The 23975-nt window shown below is 38.7% G+C and overlaps 2 protein-coding genes across 6 annotated transcripts in view; one reads left to right on the forward strand and one right to left on the reverse strand.

Moving 5' to 3' along the window:
* LOC111872032 (tyrosine-protein kinase receptor torso) overlaps positions 1 to 23975 on the reverse strand; it is a 131596-nt gene that overhangs the window by 8494 nt on the left and 99127 nt on the right. The window contains exons 16-21 of one of the 2 annotated variants that reach the window (XM_033754482.1): positions 21120 to 21185; positions 14391 to 14476; positions 10922 to 11136; positions 9960 to 10097; positions 9373 to 9552; positions 4993 to 5131 (exon numbers count right to left, since the gene is read on the reverse strand). In XM_033754482.1, the coding sequence (XP_033610373.1) occupies positions 5017 to 5131; positions 9373 to 9552; positions 9960 to 10097; positions 10922 to 11136; positions 14391 to 14476; positions 21120 to 21185 (800 nt within the window). In that variant the 3' untranslated portion in view covers positions 4993 to 5016. Of the gene's footprint in view, positions 1 to 4992; positions 5132 to 9372; positions 9553 to 9959; positions 10098 to 10921; positions 11137 to 14390; positions 14495 to 21119; positions 21186 to 23975 lie in introns of both variants that reach the window. The other variant, XM_033754481.1, reaches the window with a different exon arrangement.
* LOC111872022 (general transcription factor 3C polypeptide 3) overlaps positions 1474 to 23975 on the forward strand; it is a 130779-nt gene continuing 108277 nt past the window's right edge. For 3 of the 4 annotated variants that reach the window (XM_023865500.2, XM_033754484.1, XM_033754485.1), the window contains exon 1: positions 1482 to 2786. The gene's annotated coding sequence lies outside the window, so the exon portion shown is untranslated. Of the gene's footprint in view, positions 2787 to 6462; positions 6595 to 23975 lie in introns of those variants that run through there. The other variant, XR_004513851.1, reaches the window with a different exon arrangement.

Raw genomic sequence — 23975 nt, forward strand, 5'->3', positions numbered from 1 at the left:
AACAACGACAGTGTTTTTATGATTGTAATATGTGCCTCTGATGATGGTTTTATTAAACCGAAACATGTAAGGCAAAAGTGATAAAGAAGTGACCTAAAAAAATTGTTACACTCGACGGACTTTCTATTGACTTTGTGAAGTTTTCTTTAGATTCTAGGTGAGTTTTGGAGAAAGTGCCTACCTTATTTTTTTGTATAAGATCAGTGATTTTTAATTTTATAATTATATTGGAACACGTTTGACTTGTTCATGCTGTCTAGGGATTAGAATTGAATGGGATATTTCAACTTCAGGTCTATACTGATGTTAATTTGTTGGGCAAAAACATAAATACCATACAGAAAAATTCCGAATTTCTGTTTGATGATAGTAGGGAGGTTGAACTCTGATTATCTTAAATGTGAATTATTATTACTGTTTCTTATAATGCTGAAGTTCAATTAGATGGTGGTAGGGAAGTTGGCCTCTGTTTTTGTTAAATGTGAACTATTACTTTTGTTACAGTTTATTTTTCTTATATAAAGTTCCACCATTGTCATGAGGATCTGTAATAAGTAGTTACTATAGGATTCTGACGATGGTGTATAACACACAGAGATATTGGGTTTTCGGACTCTATCCATCGTCCTGGTTTTTAAGATAACTAAGAAAAACACGACGTTTCGGAAACTGGATGTGTTTCCGAAACGTCGTGTTTTTCTTAGTTATCTTAAAAACCAGTATGATGGATAAAGTCCGAAAACTCAATATCTATGAGGATCTGTAATATTTACCAACATGACTGGAGTTGACATTAAGCCATGAATGCCAAATACCAGCACACTTGAAACGTTAGTTAGCTAACTGCATGGAACTGAGTCCTTGAGAAGGTAATGGTTCCTCAGTCACTCAAGGAATTCAAGGTATTAGTTAGTTATTGAACATAATTTGGCCTAACTACACTTCATTTCAAGCTGAACTTGGATGGGATTAATAAATACTAACAATAGCAAATTTAGTGAAAAATTCTTTCAGTTTAAGTTCTGCCGCAAAGATCATTCTTTTTCGATCTGTTTTTCTCCAATTCTTTCTACATTCATGTTACAGAGTTGAACTATATTACTGTGAATCATTACAAATATTGTCACGTGTATGAGTGATTATAAACGGAGTTTTGATTGGTAATTGGATTTATTGAACACTTACAGACCGTAACTACAAGAAACTATTGCGCTATCGCTAATTCACCCTCCCTACAATTCACTACAGCACGCACAAAATCTTTTCAGTTTACTGTATCTTCACCGGTTGTCACTTGGTAGCAGAAGCTTCCTCAGCTTCCGTGTTAACGTCCTTACTGGCCGGCTACTCTCTTACAACTCACTAAACTGAAATTGAGTCTGAGGCTTATGTTACGACCGACGGTCAGTCGGCCTGTCTGTCTTGGAATAAAGCATCCATCTCGGGCTTACGACAAGATTTTTATTACTGCCAGACAGTTTGTTGATGTGGGGCACTCTGACTAGAGGACGGTCTGTCGTTTGCAGTTGCTGCTGACCCTCGCTGACACTTCGGAATATATAAGATCTAGGTCTACCGTCCAAAGAGGGACTCGTGACCATATTTAACTGTCTCAGATTCGAGACTTCCCTTTTCGTGGCCTCCTACGACTCGCATGGCTACGGTGGAGGTACTCGACTCCTCCTCCATACGGGATAAACTCACTAAACTCTAGACTTGTCCTGGTTATAACACTTCGGCACGGACCGCATAGAAAACACCTCACCCATCAGCTCTTCTATTGTTGGGTCACGTAGCTGTCGCACGGACCGTATAGAGAATACCGCTTCCTAGTTAATCCGTTGGTGCGTGTTACGAATCTGTTGCGTCCACTACCTAGCAACGACCGTTATTTACAGAGCATTACCTAGCAACGGCTGTTGTATTGTTGCATATTTGGCCGTGGTTGCATAGCAAGGGGTTTACATACTCCAATGTACACCAAAGAGAACGAATTGTTTCTCTCTCCAGCTGCTATCCTTTGTTATATAGCATTTAGTTTGCTGCATAACATCACAAACAAATTATACGTTGAAGTTCAAGATTATCTTCTACAGCTTTAAACTGGCATGACGTCGGCAAATAAAGAAGGAAACAAAATGGGGAAATACAGTTGAAATAGGCAGGTGGAAAATGGAGGTCATTCGGGTGAAATATTGCCAAAATCTTCGATCAGATCTTAGGACAAATAGTGTGACGTCACTTTACATAGTCTGTACCGGTCCTACGTACGTTCAGTTGAAGCATGAAGAGCATGAAAGCGTCCACCTAGTGGGAAATTGACTAATCTCAACCAGAACTTGCTGCGTAGTTGATCCGTAGTGATCCGTAGTGTCTGAAGTTACAGACGAACTTAAAGTGACATAGTGAACAAAAAATAACGAGAGTTTATCACTGAATTTAATCTATGCAAATCTTAAGCAGACGTGAAAGAGGAAAAGGACAGCCTTACATTTTTCTAAGTGACTCCAGACATACAAATGACGATGTTATAAACAGTGGTGTACTCCAGCCGTACAGCAAGTTTCCGTTAGTCCCCAAATTTTCTAGGCTATTTAATACTGAAGTTACTTAACAAGAGGATCTATGAATCTTCTGGGTGAAGCTATTGGTTTAACATTAGTAAAAGATACTGTTTTCTTTAAGTTTTTACAAAGTGTTCTAATGGTTCTTAGAAAAATTCAGTCGCGAAAACAGGACAGTTTTAATAATACTCCACACCACTATATCAACTGGATTCTGTAAACGTAAGTTAATTGGAAGCTGTGTTACTTAATTGGTCTTACTTGGACAGAGTACCACCAGTTACATTTGTTTTGTAAGGCTAGACTCTGATCTGTCTGATGGCACGTTGCCGAACTTTGACCCTTAATTTGTTTCATTTTTAACTTGTAGCATTCTATTTCATAAGTAACTGATTATTGATGCTCGTATGTTACTCTTGTACCTTACATTTCCTGCAAATCTTTGTTATTAGTCTGCTTTCAGTTACATGGTATAAACTACTTCATATTGTTTAATTTCCAAATTCTTAGAAGCATGTAAAATTGGCCTGAGGATCGCATTATGAGCAACAGTTAGGGATTACGAATATATCTATGATAGCAAAAATAACGTTTTTGAGGGAAAATTTAATTTGAAGAGGAAGATTTTGTGACTACAAAATAAGTATGTTAGCAGCATAGGTAATATAATATTTGATATTATTAATTGAATTTTGAAGAAGGAAATTCTGGCGTTTTAATACACGATTACAAGAGCAAAGCCGTACGTGTAATACACGTTTAATAAAATGCCCCATTTTCTTGTCGGTCAGCATTAGTTTGTTGACCTATGCTTATGTACGTTGCAGTTTGTTATGTATTGTGAGCTAAAACGATTTACCGCCTTGCTTATTGTACGTGTTAATACTATTACTTTAGATTGGACAAATGTAAAATTCAAACGAAGAATGATTTGAAACGGTTGTAGAGATATGAGCTGTTTGTAAATGAAAGAAAACTTTCTACAAGCCTTGAAGTGTAATTTTATGAAAATGAACTTGTGAAAATTACACTTTCTTCTCTTGTGACATATTATTGACTTAAGGTTTCATGAAGCAGGAACCTAAAAGTCTTCAACGGTATGTTCCAAAAAAAAAAAAAATACAGGTATATAAGTGCTCTTGTTTACGAAATAATTCACGTTATTGCTTTTGCTTCCTACCAAAATCATTAGATTTCCACTATTTTATTTCTTTGTATAACAGTTACAGGTTATGAAAATTTATCTTTGTGGAAAGTTGTATAAATATGGATTTATATTGGGTTACATTATGCAGGAATGGTTATATATTCGTTTCAGTTAAACCAAGCCAAATTTATCATTAGAAAAGAAATACAATGCACAGACTTTCTTTTCTCTGTGTACTCGATGATGCTTGTATGACTTTAATCCCGCTTTAAATGTGTTCTCAGGAAATAGGTGGGCTTATTTCATTTGTTCGAATATAATTTTAAATGTTACATTGCACAATTTGGATTTATGACATTAAAAATAATTCATTAAATGTACACTGTAGTCACTGTTACCTCCTAGCAGGTGTGAGGATATGGAATGGACATATCTTGCTCAGAATATAAACCAATGGCAGGCTGAAGAGTGCTGTCCTCTGCAGAATAACGCAGTACGAGTATACACGTATTTGTTTAGAAATCAACTAATGCTTCGGAGGAACTTGACTTTGAAAGGACTACGTGGCGATATATTCCACAAGAGAGAACTCTTATGAAGTCCCGCTGTGAGGGACTTAAGTCCTACAGTAACAAGTTGTGAACACAGTAATGAATCTTTTGGTCCTGTAAAAGACTGAAAATTTCTAGCTGAATAATTATATTAGTTTTTAATAAGGTCTCTACTTCATGGAGTCAGTATGTAGTACGTATTTAATTTGCGTTCTTTTAAGTATGTCAATATCAGGAGGTTACAGGACGAATTTGGGTAATTCACAAATTGTTTTAAAACTTACGGTTTTATGATAATGACTGATGATCAAACAAGAAGCAGAATGTCTGCAGTACAAAACCCCTACCCAAATTTTAATCATTCAGTCTTCCAGTTTTCGCAGCTTGCATTTGTTCGGCTCTTAATTTCCCGGGCTTAAATCATTTAAATAATTATAATTTCGGAAGTATGGGGGCACATTAAAATAAAAATATCACTCGAGTCCCACGCGGGGGCAGTCTTTCGCCATGGGCCGGAGGGACAAGGCCCCATCAACATTTAACGAATCGATGTATCAGTACAAAAAGTAGTTTGTGTTTTCTGTGACATAAGAAGATATATCAAAATCCACAGAGAAGTTGCCTAGGTTACGAGAAGTTCGTGGAGGACCTTGCCTTATGGGCCGTAAAATTTGATCACTTTTCAATGGAAGTTCTTCTGCTTGTTCATAGCGTTTCATAGATATAATACCTTCTCAGTAAATCTGTTTCGATGCTAAGGGGCCCGCGGATCGGGGCCTTCGTAGAATTCCGTGCTTATTCGTGTCTCACCCATTTGTCGAACATCCGTGTTCTCCCTCCCACTACAGGAAATGGATGGTTCGGCTGCACTGCGAGAAAAGCACATGTTAATATTTTAGGAATCTTGTGTTATTTGCTATGTGAGATTAACCTTGTGTGATAAGTCTGCAATATGAATACTGTTGACATTTTTAAAGACTCCATCTAAATGCTGGAGTATGATAAAGTAAGCAACAGTTTGAAGTGCGATATTACAGTAGAAGAGAAGTGGCCGGAACTAAACAGATGCCACATGCGAAGAGAAGCCGACGAAGAAATTTCGAATTGAATTTAAATTTGCTAGAAGTACGCTTGAAAACAGCGTTCTGCAATCCCACTCACAAGAAAGTTTTTCAGTACCTCATGTTTCCTAGCTTTCTTTGCCCGCAGTAAACGTAGTTTTAACATATTACCTTTCATGAGATATGTTGAGGTAATGATGTTTTGTGTCTAATGGTGGAGCTGGAATGCAGTCTTCTGACACACTCATTGGATTCTCGTTTGAGGTAACGTGTCCGCCCACTACCCCAAAAACTCTTTGTTAGTACATATATTATGTAAGCTATGTGACAGAATACAATGGAATCGTACCCCGTGTGGAGGAGGGGTCGAATACCTCCACAATAGCCTTGCAAGATGTAGGAGGTGACGAAAAAGGAACCCAGTGTCTGGGGTTATAACCGGGTCACCCTGTTCCTGAGGGTTATAAATACAGGGACCTGGCCTTCCAGCTTGGGGAGGCTCAAATCTGAGGCAGTAAAATGTTGCCATGAATACCGCGGGACTCGGACTTGAGAATGATTGTGTTGACGAGGACCAGCAGCAATTGTAAAACGACAGACTCATCCTCTTGTCAGAGAGAATGTTACATAAGGACTATAACCGAAAGTAACCAAATGGAGAATAAAATTTCTGATCGTGAGTCTCAAGGGGATTGTCGCCAAAAAGAATTGATTGGCGGTAAACCGCCAGTCGTAAAGTAATTCTGTCTCTGACTCGCAATAAAATGGAATCGTGAATCTTCGGTCAAACCTTCTATATACATAAAACCATTTTATGAGCGTGAGATTTACCATTGTCATTACCCAATTTCATGTTGCTGTAGCATAGAACTGTCGAGCAATAACGAGTTAAACGAGTGTAAGTCACAAACGAGAGAGCAGTCTGTTGTGTCAGTGTATTGTGTCTAATCTGATAATACTGATAACATTTTGATTCGGTTATGTGAAGTACAGTATATAAACGAAATTGTTTACGATCGATTATTGTGCCTGTTGTTCTTGGAAGACGTCCCGACGTCCAAGATGGGGCTCGACACCAAGACAGACTGAATGACTGACCGTGAGTTGCAATGCGACTTTGACTCTGACTTTGATTTTAGTGAGTTGTGAGACAGTCGCCGTCCAGGAATAATGTGAACACGGAAGCTGAGGAAGCTTCAGCATTGGAAGCCGTTAACAGGCGACAACTGACGAAGATACAGCAGACTGAGAAGAATTATTAGTTGCTGTAGAGAATTACAGAGTGTGTGAATTAGCGATAGCGCTGTAGTTACTAATAGTTACGTTGTGTAAATATTCAATAAATCCAGTTACCAATCCAAATGTATTTAATTACTCATACATGTGACAGTACTATAGGTCGGTGCCTGGTTAGTATAAGGATTCTAGTTCCAAGCATATGAACTCAACACAGGGGCCTCCAAACTGCAAATGACGCTTTTCTCGAAAACTTCTCCCCCCCCCAAATGGATTAAATTTTGAAATAATATGTAGAGACCATCTCCCTACATACAACTGAAAAGATATTAATTCGGAGAAATAAGGGTATTCACTACATCGGAATAGATTTTGATATAGTGTTTGTTACCAGATTTTATAATTTTCATTTCATGCATCCTGTTGTGTTATAATATACTATTTCTTTATTAAAAAAGTCACAACACAACAATATTAAGGACAGTGCCAAGTTTGGCTCTGCTATATGTTTCGGCTGTTAAAAGCCATCAGCAGGCAAATACATGGCTAATATATATACACCACTGAACTGCAGTACTAATAAAATTGGATACAATAACATTAATTATATTAAAGTACTTGGCATAAAAATACAATAAATTAGATTATATAAAACAAAAGTTATAGTATAAAACAGGAATAAAATTCTTCGAGTGATGCTTTACATCATCGAGTCAGTCGTTGGTTTTGTGATTTTGTTGCGTTCCCACGGACAAATTGGAGTATTCTATATTTTGTGTGTATATAATAAACTGTTTTGGAAGCTCTTGATGTAGATGTAGTAATATTATTGTTTTGTTCTTGTTTTGTACTATAACTTTTGTTTTATATAATCTAATTTATTGTATTTTTATGCCAAGTATTTTAATGTAATTAATATTATTGTATCCAATTTCATTAGTACTGCAGTTCAGTGGTGTACATATATTAACCATGTATTTGGCTGATGATAGCTTTTAATAGCCGAAAGATGTAGCAGAGCCAAACTAGGCACTGACCTTAATATTGTTGTGTTGTGACGGTTTTAATAAAGAAATTGTTTGTTACCAGATGTTGGTTAATTCCTTTTACAAGTGACATATATTAATGATAACTAATGTATACGCGAGCCGTCTAAGGCATGTACTGTCTTCGCTCGCTTGGAAACCGGGATCGTGGGTTCGAATCCCACTCAGGGCATTGATGTTTAGTTTGTATGTGTGCGTTTTTTCTGTGTTTGTGTACAGGTAGAGGCCTTGCGACGAGCTGATCACCCGCCCAAGAAGTCCTACCGAATATGTAAGATCTAGAAAAACCGAAGTGAACGAAGAAGTTCATGGAGATAGGACTAGGCCCACTGGGGCTGTAGTGCCAAGGAAAAAGAAATGTATATACGCATCTTCTATGCATAAAACTTATTCGGTGAGAATTTAATAATGGAATTAATGGCCTGTTGAAGTTATTTCGAAATTTGTTCAAATATATGGTAGGGAATTTTGTTCAAGATACGCGAGGTAAATATTATGGTTATTTCTGGCAAGAAATCAATCTGGTGTAACAAGGTTAACCCCGTAAAACCTGAAGTTCACTTAAATATTATTTAAAAGTCCAGTTCATAATTATATTAAACACATCTCCATTACAGAAATCCACAAGTTAATATCTTGTAAGGAAGTAATTCGTGTTTGTTCTGAGAGTCATGCAGAATCAAGGAACGCCGGGTGAGAAAAATGATGTTCTTTTTAATTTTAAAATATGTGGCGTATGTAACAATCACCGTGCTTTAATAAGTAAAGTTGCATGCAGATTTATGCAGAATTTTATGCTCATGTTTGTCTCAAGGAATGTTAAGAGAAATATTTGTTTCATACATCAGAATCATAATAAAAGTAACGTAATAGATGTAGTAACATAGAGCTAGACAAGTGGAGCTATTTTGTCTGGTCCCTGCATTACTTGATCACATTCGATTTTCACCATAACATTCCATCTGCTAGACTTATTAATTTTTGACAAATAGCTTGCGGATTTCTCACATCAGTTCAGTAAGTTTGTACTTCCCATTATATGAATATAATGCATATTATAAATATAAATTGGCTCTGGCAGAGAGGATATGTAGAAAGGGGAAGTAAATAAAATTAATAAGAATTCACCTTTGAGATGATTCAGTAATATAATTTAAATAAATATTCATATTTCGGAGGTAAATGAGAAAAGATACCCAGAAGTGGGTGGTACCTATGTAGAACTAAGGCGGCGTAATGACCATTGAGTTTCTGTAATTATTTAATAACATTCGGAATATTTGGAAAGTCTCTGCGAAGTGGGATACAACATAGTTGTAAATACATATGTATGTGATATATATATAAAACAAACTGATTGGCAACATAGATATTACGACCTAAAATTTTGTGACGATACATTAGTACAAATATTATATATTTCTGGACATTATCCATTATCCTACCTTTATCTAAAAACACAAACGTTTCGGAGACTGCATTCTGTCTCCGTCTTCATGTAAACCCTACTTAGTTGGGCTCAATCGATATGAACTTGGTTGAATAGGCAGCGAAAGGACACGAATTACAACAGTCAGTAACATGTATTAAGTTTTCTGCTAAATTTGTAACCATGGCGATTCGTTTCATTGATTTAGATCAGTTCTCTGTAGAGCCATAGTAGAAAACTAAGCATGTCCTTGAACTTGTAGCTGCAGCAACCACATGCACATTCTATAGCAGTGACATTGCTTTCAGGAAGGGGACACCATTGGCATCCTATCTCACCTGGAGTGTTGTTTGCTTTTTGGGAAGTTCTTCAATTCACTCTTGTAAATGGATAGATTGAGGTTCAAGTACTTTTGAGGAGATGAGATCTCCAGAAGCTCATCAAGCATTTTGTGCAGTTCCGCAAATGTCGGCCGATCTTTGGGCTTCGTTTTCCAGCAAGCCAACATAATATTGTACCTAAAAACAAGTAATTATTTTGCAATGAGAAGCGATCCCTGTAACAGACCCTGGAGGCCCATAGGGTTGTGAGACGTCGAGCCTCCCACATATTATTATTATTATTATTATTATTATTATTGAGGGCGCTTTTAAGTGTTGGCTGTTGTTTCAGCAGCATACCTCCAATGAATGGAAAGTAATATCACAGTTTTTACCAATTCTTTCTCTGTTTAAGGCACAGTGAATCGTGCCATCCGCCACTAAATCATATCCTAATAATTTTGTATATAATTTGCTTTTGGGGAAATTTTGGCCCTTTATGTCTCTTTGCATATAAATATTTGGAGCACTGTTTAAGATTTTGTAAAATATATGCTAAAAGAAAAAAACAAAATTATAAACATGACAAAAGTATTGTTACATACAATTCATTACTGCAAATGGCCGGACATTCCATTCGGTATCCTTCTCTCAGAAGACTGAACAATTTATTTGTGGGGATGCCTGGGTATGGGTTACCCCCAAGAGTCACAATTTCCCATAGCAATATTCCGAATGACCACCTGTAAAAGAAACACATTTAGTTTACTGAGTGGGTGCATGCACTGTATCAGTACCAGATAAACTATAATACGAATAGTTGAAGACAGTAAATGTTTTTAGTACACAAGTGGATAGTAGAGTGCCATATTAATTTTATTCCTGACTTTCTAGAATTTCTTAGAATATTTTACTAATCAGCATTTTTTTTATTATGCTCACTTTTCAAATGCTGTCATGTAATTCAATCAAATATTCAGATATTCTTTTAGCGAAAAATTAGGAACTCTTTTATGTGTACTAAATACTTCTATATCTGTCGTAATATATCTTTCGTTAATGCTTGAGCATGAAAGTGAAGATATTGAGAATTATTGGCTTGAGACAGGAACTGCGAAATTTTGATTTTCTGAATTAATATTGAAATTATTTGGTGGTTTTGACAGAAGGGGGCTGAAATTTTATGAATTGAAGTCAGGAAAGCTGCTTGAGAATCACGCAGTAGCAACTTGGAATTTAGGAACCAATTCAGCATTTGTTTAAAGACATGCACAATACTCATATATAAGAATTCAGGCCGTATCTCTTAGGAAACATGCATCTCCTGTATGAAAATCCGAAAATTAAAGCTGTTTAGGGAAATAATGTTTACTGCGAAACCACGAAACACACAGATATATTCTATGGGAGGAATACAGATTTTCAACATGTTAAAGCTGATAGTACACATAGAAACATTGACTTAAAGGCTAGTCATGATTCATTCGTCTGATCTCTTATTTATTTAGCTTTCTGGATCTAACTCTACAATAGTAACGTTTTTGGCTGTCCACCGAAAGTAACTCACACGTCACTTTGTGTGGTGTACACTTGATGCAAGAGCGATTCCAGGGCCATCCATTTGACTGGCAGTCTCCCGGATCCTTCCTTACGGTAAATATTTTCTTCATAAATGTCACGGCTCAGTCCGAAGTCAGAAATCTTGACGGTTTTGTCCGCACATACCAGAACATTCCTTGCAGCCAGGTCTCTATGCACTACGCGGTTGCTTGCTAGGTACTCCTAGTTAACAGCAGGATAGAACTAGTTAGTGTGTGCTTATTAATCGAAACAAAATTGAAATAAATATTATCATATTCTATTGATTTGTTCTGCGCTCTAAAGCCAGTTTCTATACATTTTACACCAGTTTAATTGTCCATGGCAGGTTTCATAGGGTTTTGTAGTTTTATGGATTGTTATCCCGTGCAATCTTTAGGTGATTACCAATATTTCGGAGGAACATGTTGCGTCCATCTTCAGGATTTATGTTTGTAGTGTGAAAGATAGGTTGGGTTAATTTTTAACGTAATTAGAAAAAAACTAATGGTTCATGCCTTTACATTTATTACATATTTTATCAAATAATTGTTTACTATATATTTTAATTAAATACAGGTTACTGGGTTATTGCATCTTATGGTAATATTGCGTCAGGGGAGTAAGGCATATTGTACAGGCTATATATTTAATATTTTTAATATGGAGCGTCGTCTGAAATACTTCAAGTTCATGAAGTCTGATACGTTGCATCAATGAAACACGCAAACGTTAGAAATTAGGGGAAAGCGACAGTCTCCAGGGAAATTACTGTAATTATGTTACCGTGATGCATGTTAGGTTACGTACAGGTGCATCTTCTGTTAAAGAGAGATGATATATGATATGTTGCATGGACATATTATTTAGCAGATGTTAATACACAACATCTTATTTTACATAGTTACATTCTCTTCATATTTTACAAATAATTTTGTGGTGTGATGTACATGTGCCGTTCCCCTCACTGACTTTGGAACGCATTGATGGATTTTTATGAATCTCAGTGTGAGCATCACATCGCTAGAGGCCGCCCGACCATTTTGCTTTTTAATTTCAAGCCTTCTATAGTACAAATTTGGTTGCCGTGAGAAATTTCGAGACCAGAGCAATATTAGTGACTTTTGGTATAAGACTGGAGCCATGAAATATCATTTTGTAATAGATCCCAGAAAATATATTAAAGTACTCTTGTAGGATACAAAAGATAAGGGTAACAAAATCAAGGTCTATGTTTAGATTTCACTTTGACGGCAGTAATTAATGAATCGTTGCTCTCCTGTCTAAAAACATAAAACGTTTATCATGTACAAAACTCTAATTTTGCCTGTGGTACTGTATGATTGTGAAACTTTGTCTCTGACATTGAGGGAGGAGCACAGACTGAGGGTGTTTGAGAACAGGGTGCTGAGAAGAATATTCGGAACGAAGAGAGATGAAGTGACAGGAGGTTGGAGAAAACTGCATAATGAGGAGCTTCATAACTTGTACTCTTCGCCGAGTATGATTGGAATGATCAAGTCAAGGAGGATATGGGCAGGGCATATAGCACGAATGTGGAGTAGATAAATTCATATAGGATATTGGAGGGAAAACCAGAAGGAAACAGATCATTGGGAAGACAAAGACGTAGGTGAGTGGACATTATTAAAATGGAAATTAGAGATATTTTTATTGCTAGTGGGGTGGGACTAAATCCCTTGTACTGCGGCCACTTCTGGCCTATTGTACCAGCCCCAGATGATAGGTGAGGGTGATTGTGGAGCAGTTGGTGGAATTAAGATTGGCAGGGGAAACCGAAGTACTCGGAGAAAACCTGCCCCAGCGCCACGTTGTCCACCACAAATCCCACTTCACCAGACCCGGGATCGAACCCGGGCCACCGCGATGGGAAGCCAGCGACTAACCGCTTGAGCTATGGGGCGGCCTGAATAAGAGATAGAATGGAATGGCAAGGATTAGATTGATCTAGCTCAGGATAGGGACCGGTGGAGGGCTCTTGTGAACACGGTAATGAACCTTCTGGTTCCATAAAATGCTGGGAAGTTCTTGAGTAGCTGCAGAATTGGCGGCTTCTCAAGAAGGGCTCAGCTCCACGTGTGAGAGATGAATTAATGAACCCTTGGAGCTGCGCTTGTGAAATATATGGAATAGATGAGACACCCACATTTCTGCTTGACACTCTTTTATTTGTTAACAGTTACAAATATATTGACGGTTCGAAGTTTTGACACTGGGTTTCAATTTGACAATCGTAACGTACTGGGAATTTATACTACCGTGAATTACGCAAGCAAATGAAGTATTAATTGCGTAGTAATTGTTTTATAGGCAGCCATGGAAGTGAAAGTAGATGCCATATGTTCTTCCCAGAATTTGTTATTTTAAATGCAAATACGTTTTTTATTTACATAGACGTTTTCTGTAGCCTATTCATCGATCAGTTTGACACTGCTGGCACGTATTCCGACTGTGCCTTATTGTAATCTAAGCTGGAGTAATGGTTTTCTCTAGAATTTTGTCTGTTAGCTGTTCCAGCAAAATAATGGTTTGCAATAGCATTATAAACATTAAAATACAGTACGAAAGATCTAAAAAATTAGGTTTACAGAGATATGCAATTATACAAGTATATGGGGCTATAAATAAAACACAAACTATAATCAGATATTTCATTGTTTTGGTATGAGAAAACAATTCTGGGGATAGATGCTATAAGGGTTCTGTTAGGCAGAAGTTGTAACAACTGAGTGTGATTTTTTTTGCATATTTTAAATATGCATCAGTTAATATACAAGCGAGATCTCGTCTTGTACACTTTACGCAGCACTTGAAATTATGAGAAATGGTTTGACGGTTTTATTAATCCCAATTGCCCGTAGTTTGCCATGTCTGTTGTAGATTGTTCGCTTTGTCCTGTTAAGTTGGTTTATTCAGAAAACTAGTCACGGTAGCCGAGCGGTCTAAGGCATGTACTGTCTTCGCTCGCTTGGAAACCGGGATCGTGGGTTCGAATCCCACTCAGGGCGTGGATGTTTAATTTGTGTGCGTGTGTGTTTTTTTTCTGTGTTTTTGTACAGGTAGAAGCCTTGCGACGAGCTGATCACCCGCCCAAGGAATCCTACTGAATATGTAAGATCTAGAAAAACCGAAGTGAGCGGAGAAGCTCATGGAGGAAGGCCTAGGCCCACTGGGGCTGTAGTGCCAAGGAAAAAAAGTATCATATAAGTATCTTAAAAAGTAAGATACTGATGGGCATCCGTCCATGTAGAACAGTCGGCCTATCAATTAGGAGGCCAGTAAATGTTTGTTGTTACCAAACTTTTTGCAGCTGAACGAAATAATGCATTAGATGAGAATGTATATGCTTATTTATCACGAATAGGGTATAAACCTCGTTAATTTTTTCGCCAAGTCACCACAGTATATTTCAGTACTTACAGTTAACAGCTGCTTACCATGCCCGTTGCAATTTGTCTCGCGAAGGACAGGAGATCTGCCGGCGAGAGCTGCTTCCTCTTTTGCTGTGAACTGCCATCAACAGCTGAGCGTAATACAGAATCTATTATATAATTAACATTAGCAATTAATCAAGGAGGATGAGATGGGCAGGGAATGTAGCATGAATAGGGGAGACGAGGAATGCGTATAGGATATTGGTCGGAAATCCAGATGGAAAGAGACCACTGGGAAGACCAAGGCATAGGTGTGTGGACAGTATTAAAATGGATCTTAGAGAGATAGGATGGGATGGTATTGATTGGATTGATCTTGCTCAGAATAGGGACCAGTGGAGGGCTCTTGTGAACACGGTAATGAACTTTTGGTTTCCATAAAATGCTGGGAAATCCTTGAGTAGCTGCAGAATTGGCAGCTCCTCCAGAAGGGCTCAGATCCATGCGAAAGTAAGTAAGTAAGCAATTAATGAAATAATTAATAGGTGTCCACCCATTAAAAATCAGAATATTATGTCAGATTTCTGAGACAATATGAAACAGGAACATCTTTGTAATTAAGTTGCATAAGAGCGAGCGAATGCAATTCAAAAGCAGAAGCATACAGAACTATCGAGAGCGGCGGTGGTAATTCAGTTCACTTTCTTATTTATTTACTTGCTGAGCTCAAAAGCCAATGGCCAGTCATTGATTAATAATAATAATAATAATAATAATAATAATAATAATAATTCAATTCTTTATTATTTATGTGCCGAGTCAACAGCTACAAGGCCAATTACAGACACAGCACAGTGTAGATACAAGTAATTACATCATGGACAAACACGACATAAAGTCAAATTCAAAGAAAAATTACAGGAAAGCACGGGAGGAGAAGACACATTAATGCAGTGAAGTAAACAAATAAAAAGCAAACAAAATATTAACAATACTACTATTACGACGAGTACTACTACTACTACTACTACTACTAAGATAATAATAATAATTTCATTAACACAAATCTGAATTGTTACTGAGTACAGAGAAATGTAAAGTATAAATATTTAGAAAAGTAATAATAATAATAATTCAATTAAATTCAGTTATTGTTTATATACGCTCAAACTTAACAACTGAGAGGCAAATTACAAACTTAGCACGAGTACGTAGAAGGATATAAAAAGCTAACAAACAAAATACACAATAAGGCAGTCTGTATAGTAGCAATAAGTAATAACAATGGCAGCAAATAGACTGTTTTTGTTGTAGGAATGGGACGAGACTTTGTTCCTCGGCTCTGGGGTCACAGATAGGTCTATTCTTGCGTCCTACGAATTTAAGATCAATATGGGGCATGGATGGACTGATAATTGACGGGAAAACCGAAGTACTCTGAAAGAAATATACCGCACTACCACTTTGTCCACCACAAATCCCATATGGATTGCCATGGGTTTGAACAAGGTCATTTTCATTGAGATGCCGGCGATGAGCCGCCTGAACAATCCGTGTTCAAAGAAGTAGCCCGAATATCAGGATTCAGTTCCCGGCAAGTCCTTAACTGCCACCCTCGAACAGCTCTCGGACCCACCCACCTACCTCTGTGACGAATGCCGGAGCCTCAATCAGGCTACGATCCAGAATGCTTAGGGTATGTTCAGTTTTTGTGTACACGTTGATGCCGGTCATGGTATCCGAGCGGCCTAAGGGATGTACCGTCTTCGCTCGCTCGGAAGCCGGGATCGTGGTTTCTAACCCCATACAAGGCATGATGTTTTGGTATATCTATTAAAATGATTTTTTTAGAATCACTTAGTGGGGGGTGGAGTCCAGCTGGCCTATTGTACCTGCCCCGGGTGATTATGATGATGGAGAATTTGGTGGAATGAAGATTGGCAGGGGAAACCGAAGTACTCGGAGAAAACCCGCCCCATCGCCACTTAGTCCACCACTTGACCAGACCCCGGGATCGAACCCGGGCCGCCGCGGTGAGAAGCCAGCGACTAGCTGCTTGAGCTATGGCGCAGCCTTGGTATATGTATTTGCTCTGTGTTTGTGTTGTCCTATGTTTAGGTAGAGGCCTTGCGATCAGCTGATCACTCGTCCAAGTAGTCCTACCGTCTGTAAATTGATCATGAAACTGAAAATTCGGAGGCCAAAGCCCAAGGGACTGTAGAGCCAGCGAAAAAGAAATAAACACTTTGATAGCGTTATGAGATATTGGAAAGACCACAATAATCCAAATAATTACCGAAACAAAAGCTCTGGGTTTAGCAGTTAACAACTACATAAATCTTCGCAAGTTTTCAATATTATGTATCCCAGGATGTCGCTAGGGAATTCTTAGAAAACTAGACTTCATATGTCTATGTCACCAGCTTATTAAGAATGAGCAAGGCAGCAAAAACTGATACGTGCTTCGTATATAACAGGCCTAATATAATTAGTGAGTTAGTCTCTTCGTTATTGTATTATTACGACTTGTAAATGCACTGGAGAAGTAAATTAAATCATAATAAGCTACACGAGCAAGCGTCATGAGTTGCATATATGCATGACTCTAGATAATTATTTCAAACGCCTGTTTCTTAGAATTATTGGGTTTTCTGACTTTGTCCACCGTCCGGTGTTCTAAAAACTAGAAAACACAACGTTCCGGAAACTGGATCTCTTTCTGTCCTCAGGTGGAGGGAAGACACCTACTGTGTTGGGTCCCTTAGAAAGAGCTAACATCAATCACTGGGGACACAACAGAGTAGGCATCTGCCCCTTCACCTGAGGACTGAAACAGATCTAGTTTCCGAAAAAGTTATTTTCTAGTCTCTAGAATACCGGACGATAGACAAAGCCCGAAAACCCAAGGAGCCGAGCCATAGCTCAAGCTGTTAGTCGCTGGCTTCCCACCGCGACGGCCCGGGTTCGATCCCGGAGTCTGGTCAAGTGGGATTTGTGGTGGACAAAATGTGGCTGGGACGGGTTTTCTCCGAGTACTTCGGTTTCCCTGCCAATCTTCATTCCACCAATTGCTCCACAATCATCCTCACCTATCATCTGGGGCTGATACAATAGGCCAGAAGTGGCCGCAGTACAAAGGACTTAGTCCCGCCCCAGTAGCAATCAAAATAATAATAAAGCCCGAAAACCCAGTAATTCTGAGTGTTACCTTCGTCAGAACCCTTTAGGATCTAATTGTCTCTTACATTCTTTAACCTTTCAACGTTATTCTGGAAATCAGTGTTTTGAATGACGATCACAGTGGCCGCATAGTCTAAGACATGAACAATCTTCGCTCTCGCAAACGCTGGGATCGTGAATTCGAATCCCACTCAAGACATGGATGTCTGCGTTTATCCTGTGTTTGTGTTGTTCAGGGCGTAGGTAGCGGCCTTGCGATGGGCTGATCGCCCGTTCAAGGAGTCCTACCGACTGTGTATATGATCAAGAAGCTCAAAAAGCGACTGTAGAGCCATAGATAGCGATAGCCAGATAGTGTTTTGAGTTAAAATGCTTAAGTGAATAGTCCGTAGGGAACTGGGATAGCGCAGTAGATATAACGACTGGCTACGGGCTGGACGGCCGAGGTGTGGGAGTTCGAGTTCCTGTAGTTTCAAGAATTTTCTCTTCTCTACGTTGTCCAGACTGGCTCTGGGGCCCACCCAGCCTTTTTTCCGTTGGGTACCAGGGGCTCTTTTCCTGGGGTAAAGCGGCCGGGGCTTGAAGCTGATCACTCACCTCCACATAGTGCTGAGTTCAAGAAAATGTGGATCTATACATCCACTCTCCCATACGTTTTCATGGCGTAGTGCTTTATTAGTTAAGCACTGGGACAGCTTCACCTTTACGTTTTAAGTGAAGAGTCGTTAGGTGCTGAAGTATACAGCTTTGTCTGAAGCATAACTCGCATTGTACGGTTAGTCACTTCTGTAGTTGAAGCATACTCGTATTTCCTTTATGAACGAGCGGGTTGACATAGCAGTAACGTTCTGAACTCATATGCAACAGGTGCTTGGTTCGGTTCTCGGCCGAGCAATTAGCTCTCCCGACCATGGTTGTTCGTTGTTTTCATCAGTTCTTCAGGAAAATATCTGGATAGATTCTGATGAAGCCATGACTGATTCCTTCGAAACCTTTTCGAAATCAATATTGGTTTATAATCCATCAATTCGACAATATATACGACTAACCTCACTACTGAAGTGTTATCAATAACTCACACAAACAAGGGTGCAATGCTAACTTGTCTAACAAGAGTTTAAGATCAACTCGATTTTTATAACTATGTCAGACCAAGAAGATACGTACAGAGTCATTCGTCTGAATTGTTCTCAGTATGAGCGAATATCGTGCGCAGCGCCGAAAATTCGGCCGTTACTTTTCGTTTTAATAAGAGAGCAGTGGAGACTGGCTGTAGAGGAGGCCAGGGCTCGCACAGAGCTGTAGCGTCGAGTGGTAGGTAGGTACTTTTATTTTTTCTTTTCGTCAGTAATGCTAGATTTGTGACAGAGTAGCTTCATAAAGTAGTCCACGATTTCTTCTTCTTTTTCTTCTCCTCCTTCTTCTTCTTCTTCTTCTTCTTCCTCCAATATTTTAAGTTCAACATACACTGTCGTTCGATTCGGCGCTAAGTAACCTCTTCAGATGATGCAGAGTAGTTGATGTAAGAACCAACTTGAAATTTGGAAAATATTTCAGTGACTACAATAATAATTACTCGTATTTAGTTGAAAGGTTTTTAAGATATTCAAATAAAAATACGTTTAACATTTTCTGCACACATTTTATAAAGAGAAGAACCGGGATAGCTCAGGCAAAGTGATGGCAAGGACTTCCCAGAGCGGAAGGGATTTGCTTGCTACCAGAGCCATACTCATCTTGTTATGCCGTTGTATCACGGTTCTTTACTTGAGGAAACAGGGATAAAACGATCGGTTTGTTACGCTGACCATTCGCTTCCATCTATTGCCGAGATAAAGAATACTTGGAGCTTTATCTCCACTACTATATGTCCACGTGATATAATAACCAGGCACGTAGACTAATCTTACCGTTGTCTCTTAAAAGTTTCGTGTGCGCCGAAGTGTATCCACTTTTGTCCACTGCTTTACGTTTGAACGCACTTCCATTCACATAAATTTTCTCTCTACTATTGCCTGGTTTGTTCATTCTCACGGCTTATTGCAGAGAAATGCATTTGATTTAGCTAAGTTAGTGTTATTTTCTTTCTGCATGTCCAACGAATTTTATGCGGCTTCTTCTCTCCCGAAGGAGTTGTATCCGTTGGAGGAAATTAGGTTCTAAAGTTTCGCAACTCTCCCTTTAAAAACATACACTGCTGGAGCAAAGAAATTACACAAGTACCACTTATGGTAACTTTAATACGACTTTTGAATTTTGGTATTAAAATATTATATTTTAAACAATTTGCAAATCCTTAAAATTTTCAAAAAAAAAAATAACTTCTGAAGTTTTAACTACCATAAGTTTCAGAATCATGATGTACTTACTTTTAAATTTTAAATGAATACAACTGGATAAAGACGGACTTCAGGGAAAGGCTTGGGATGTCTAATTTGTTCAAAAGTTTCAGTCTATAAAGTGACACTAGGAGGAACTGTAAATTAATAATTTTAAAATTTAGTAATAAATATCTGTGAATAATATCGAGTATATTGCTTTTTATTATATTGTTTCTGTTAGATAGGTCTATAATTCCAAAGTCTTGTTCCGTGTCTGTAATTGTTAACTTATGAATTCGGTTAGTGGGGGGTGGAGTCCAACTGGATCCACTCGGCACGGCGGCCACTGATTGTCCTATTGTAGCCTACCCCGGGTAATTATGATGATGGAGAATTTGGTGGAATGAAGTTTGGCAGAGGCAACCGAAGTACTCGGAGAAAACCCGCCCCAGCGCCACTTTGTGCACCACAAATCCCACTTTACCAGATCCACGATCGAACCCGGGGCGCTGCGGTGGGAAGCCAGCGACTAACGGCTTGAGCTTTGGCGCAGCCTTTAAGTTATGAAACTATTTTTACATATATTTTCTGCTTATTACCATACAAAAACTCGCATAGTTTATTAGTTAGTCACCACCGAAGGCTAAACACAGATTTCTGGCAGTCGCAGTGTTGGTATTATTGACGGTATAAAACGAAATGTTTATTTGTGAAATGGTATGTTGTAACGGCCGTGCAAATCATTTTCATTGAATGCGCTAAAGGGGAAGAAATTTTCGCTGGATCGAAAACGTACGATATTGTGAAAATGAGCAGTTTTATGATTTGAGGTTATCACGGATGTGACTGTGAACAGTGCTGCCTTCTGAGATGTGACGCTTTATAGTCAGTTTGCCAGCTTTTCCAGAGAAACATGCTGCCTTCACCTCGATATTCGAAGAGATAACGAAGTAAGCAGCAAACACTCTGTCTGAAAGCCCTATACTTGACTATTGTTTCTCTTTGTCTATTTGCTTGGCTTAATCTTCGATCCTGAATATGGAGGTAGTATGTTGTTACGAAACATCTGAGTTTATACCGGAATTCACGGCGTTATATCTAATAAAATAGCACTTTTCATAGCCACCTTGTGAGAACCTCAAATCCTACTTAAGCTATACATATTAAGTTACTGCAACAACAGACTTCACTGCCCAGACTGGTTTTAGGTGTGCTGATGTGAAATTCTAATAGAATTGCTCAAGATCAGATCCATTATACACGAGTCTTGGTTACATCCGGCTCTACTCACCATTCATGATGTCATACATCTGGTTCACCACCAACCCGGGATAGTGGTTGACGGATTCACTGTCACCTGCAGTAAGAAGACAGATCTTTAACATTATTTTTTGTGTACTAATTATGGTGGTGCAGGTCACGGTAGCCGAGCGATCTAAGACATGCACTGTCTTCACTCGCTCGGAAACCAGAATCGTGGGTTCGAATTCCACTCAGGGCATGGATGTTTACTGTTTGTGTGTGTGTGCTTTTCTGTGTTTGTATGTAAGTAGAGGCCTTGCGATGGGCTGATCACCCGCCCAAGGAGTCCTACCAAATGTCTAAAATCTAGTAAACCGAAGTGAAACGGAGAGTTTCATGGAGGAAGGCCAAGGGCAAAATTCGGGCTGTAGCGCCGAGAGAAAAATAAAAGTATGGTGGTAGAAGAAGAGTAGTTTGTTTTACTTGTCAGTTATAATCTGTTGTCCTAGTCCAGCTCTTTAGTATGAACATACGGGGATGGTCCTGATATTAAAGCAACCTGAAGTAGTACAAAATTATCTCTTACCCAAAAACTGTGTTGTGAAGGTGAATAAGCAATTTGTGATACATCTCCTGGCATTCTGGCCCTTGGAATTGTATGGAGGAAGTGGTTATTAAAAATGATACAGTTGCTGTTAGGAGAAAGTACCTGAGCGATGTTTTAAATTATGTCTTCCTAACACGAAATAATTCCGTAACGAACATTGATGGCTTTATTGCAATTGGAGGCCTGTTAGCTACAAATATTACGTAATGTCGTGTGTCTTGAGAAATTCTGGACTTACGAAGTTCCCCAGTTTCGTGTGGTGGAACTGAATGAAACAACGAAAACTTCTCCGCCTGACGAATACCTCCGGATGTCAAGCAGTCCTTATACCTCTGCACTTAACTTTTTCTAAGAGATGCGTTCTCGACATGCAAGATGATAAAAGACAGTGACACTGAAGTACCGACTGCCTCATACATTCACAAGTACAGTTTATGCAGAGAGTAGGTTGACCTCTTAGTTGCTACTTTACGATTCCCAAGGAAGTACACTTAGTTCTAGAACAAATATTTGGCATGCTACAATGCTGTCTCAAAAGGTCATAATGGATTATTGGATTTCATCGAAGTTTCTTAGGATAAATCAGTAACATGCTGTGATCTGCACATAATTTTCAGTATGCATTCAATTTATGTTTATATCGAATTAGAAAGAAAAACCATATATTTTCTAGACCTAAATGAGTGGTTGCGAAGCTGTGTGTTTGAGTTGTACTGAAGTCTATTCATCGATCCTTTTAAGAGTAACAGTACCTACCTACTAAATAAAGTACATGTTCTTTGCGCATTTTAATGTGATTATAATGGACAAAACACGTAGAATATGAAACACTTAAATATATGAATGGATACTGACGTAATAGAAAACTGATTAAAATCTAGCCAATGATTTTATTTGCTCTCCAACTTAGCTTGTCCATCCCTGGCATAAATTTATCATTTAACATCAAACGATATAAATTAATTTGCAGTGTCTGGATCTCGTTTCTATTCTATTTTCTGTACATATGAACTGGTTTATGTTGTACAAGAGGGGTGGCCAAGTTATTGAACATCAGAGCCACGTATCAGAAATTCAGGATCAGCAATTAGACGTCAGTTGAATGGCACGGCTGTTTAGATACAGTTTCTCACGCAGAGATTTCTTTTCTGTTTAATCCGATTGCAGACAAATGGATTAAATAATATTTCTTCCGCGATCCGCACTAACTGCTAGCTCAAGCGGTTAGTCGCTGGCTTCCCACTGAGGTGGCCCTGGTTCGATCCTGGGTCTACTCAAGTGGGATTTATGGCGGACAAAGTGGCGCTGGGGCGGGTTTTCTCCGAGTACTTCGGTTTCCCCTGCCAATCTTCATTCCACCAATTGCTCCACAATCACCCTCGCCTATCATCTGGGGCTGGTACAATAGGCCAGACGTGGCCGCAGTACAAGGGACTTAGTCCCACCCCCTAGCATTAAAAAATGCTCAGAAGAGATGCATGTGGCTTGCTAGCCACAGTTTGACGACGTCTGTTAAATAATGAACTTTGTGCAGTCTTCTGCTTCAGTTCATGCAACTCTGAGCCTTGTGCTTACGTAAGTCATTCTGAAGACAAGGGGGTATCTGGTCAAAGAGTTCAGACATTTCTTTTTGTCGCTAAAAATACTTCTGTGGGCTGATTATGCGAAAGATAAATATATGCTGAGGTGATTCCAGACGTAAGATGCACATCAGCTGCTTAAAATGTGTTTTTCTTGTTCTTGAAACATTTGTCCATGCGAATTATACATGTGGGTAAGGTCATGATGTATACAACAGACCGGCAGATTAAAGACAGCGATTTCTTTGCTTACTGGTCGTGAAAATATGCACACACCCGAGGCAGGAGGGACAGAGTGGTCTATCCGCAAAGCTGTAGACTTGTTTTCGATAGGTGTCCTTTTAAATCTCAGACGAGTTACGAGTGATCCTAATTAGGAGTGTCAGGTCCTTCTTAGTTCCTCCAGGCCAGTACTGAGGAAATAGACCATAATCATATTACAACCGTCACAACACAACAAATATCAAGATCAGTGCGTAGTTTCAGCTATCAATAGCCATCATCAGGCAGATACACGGTTGATATACACCACTGACCTGCAGTACTAGTAAAATTGGATACAATACTATTAATTATATAAAACACTTGGCGTAAAAATACAATAAATCAGATTATATAAAACAGAAGTTATAGTATAAAACAAGAATAAAATTCTTAGATTGATGTTTTATATCATCGAATCAGTCGTTGGTTTTGTAATTTCGTTGCGTTCCCACGG

This window comes from Cryptotermes secundus, unplaced genomic scaffold, assembly GCF_002891405.2.
Source record: "Cryptotermes secundus unplaced genomic scaffold, Csec_1.0 scaffold87, whole genome shotgun sequence".
Lineage (NCBI taxonomy): Eukaryota > Metazoa > Arthropoda > Insecta > Blattodea > Kalotermitidae > Cryptotermes > Cryptotermes secundus.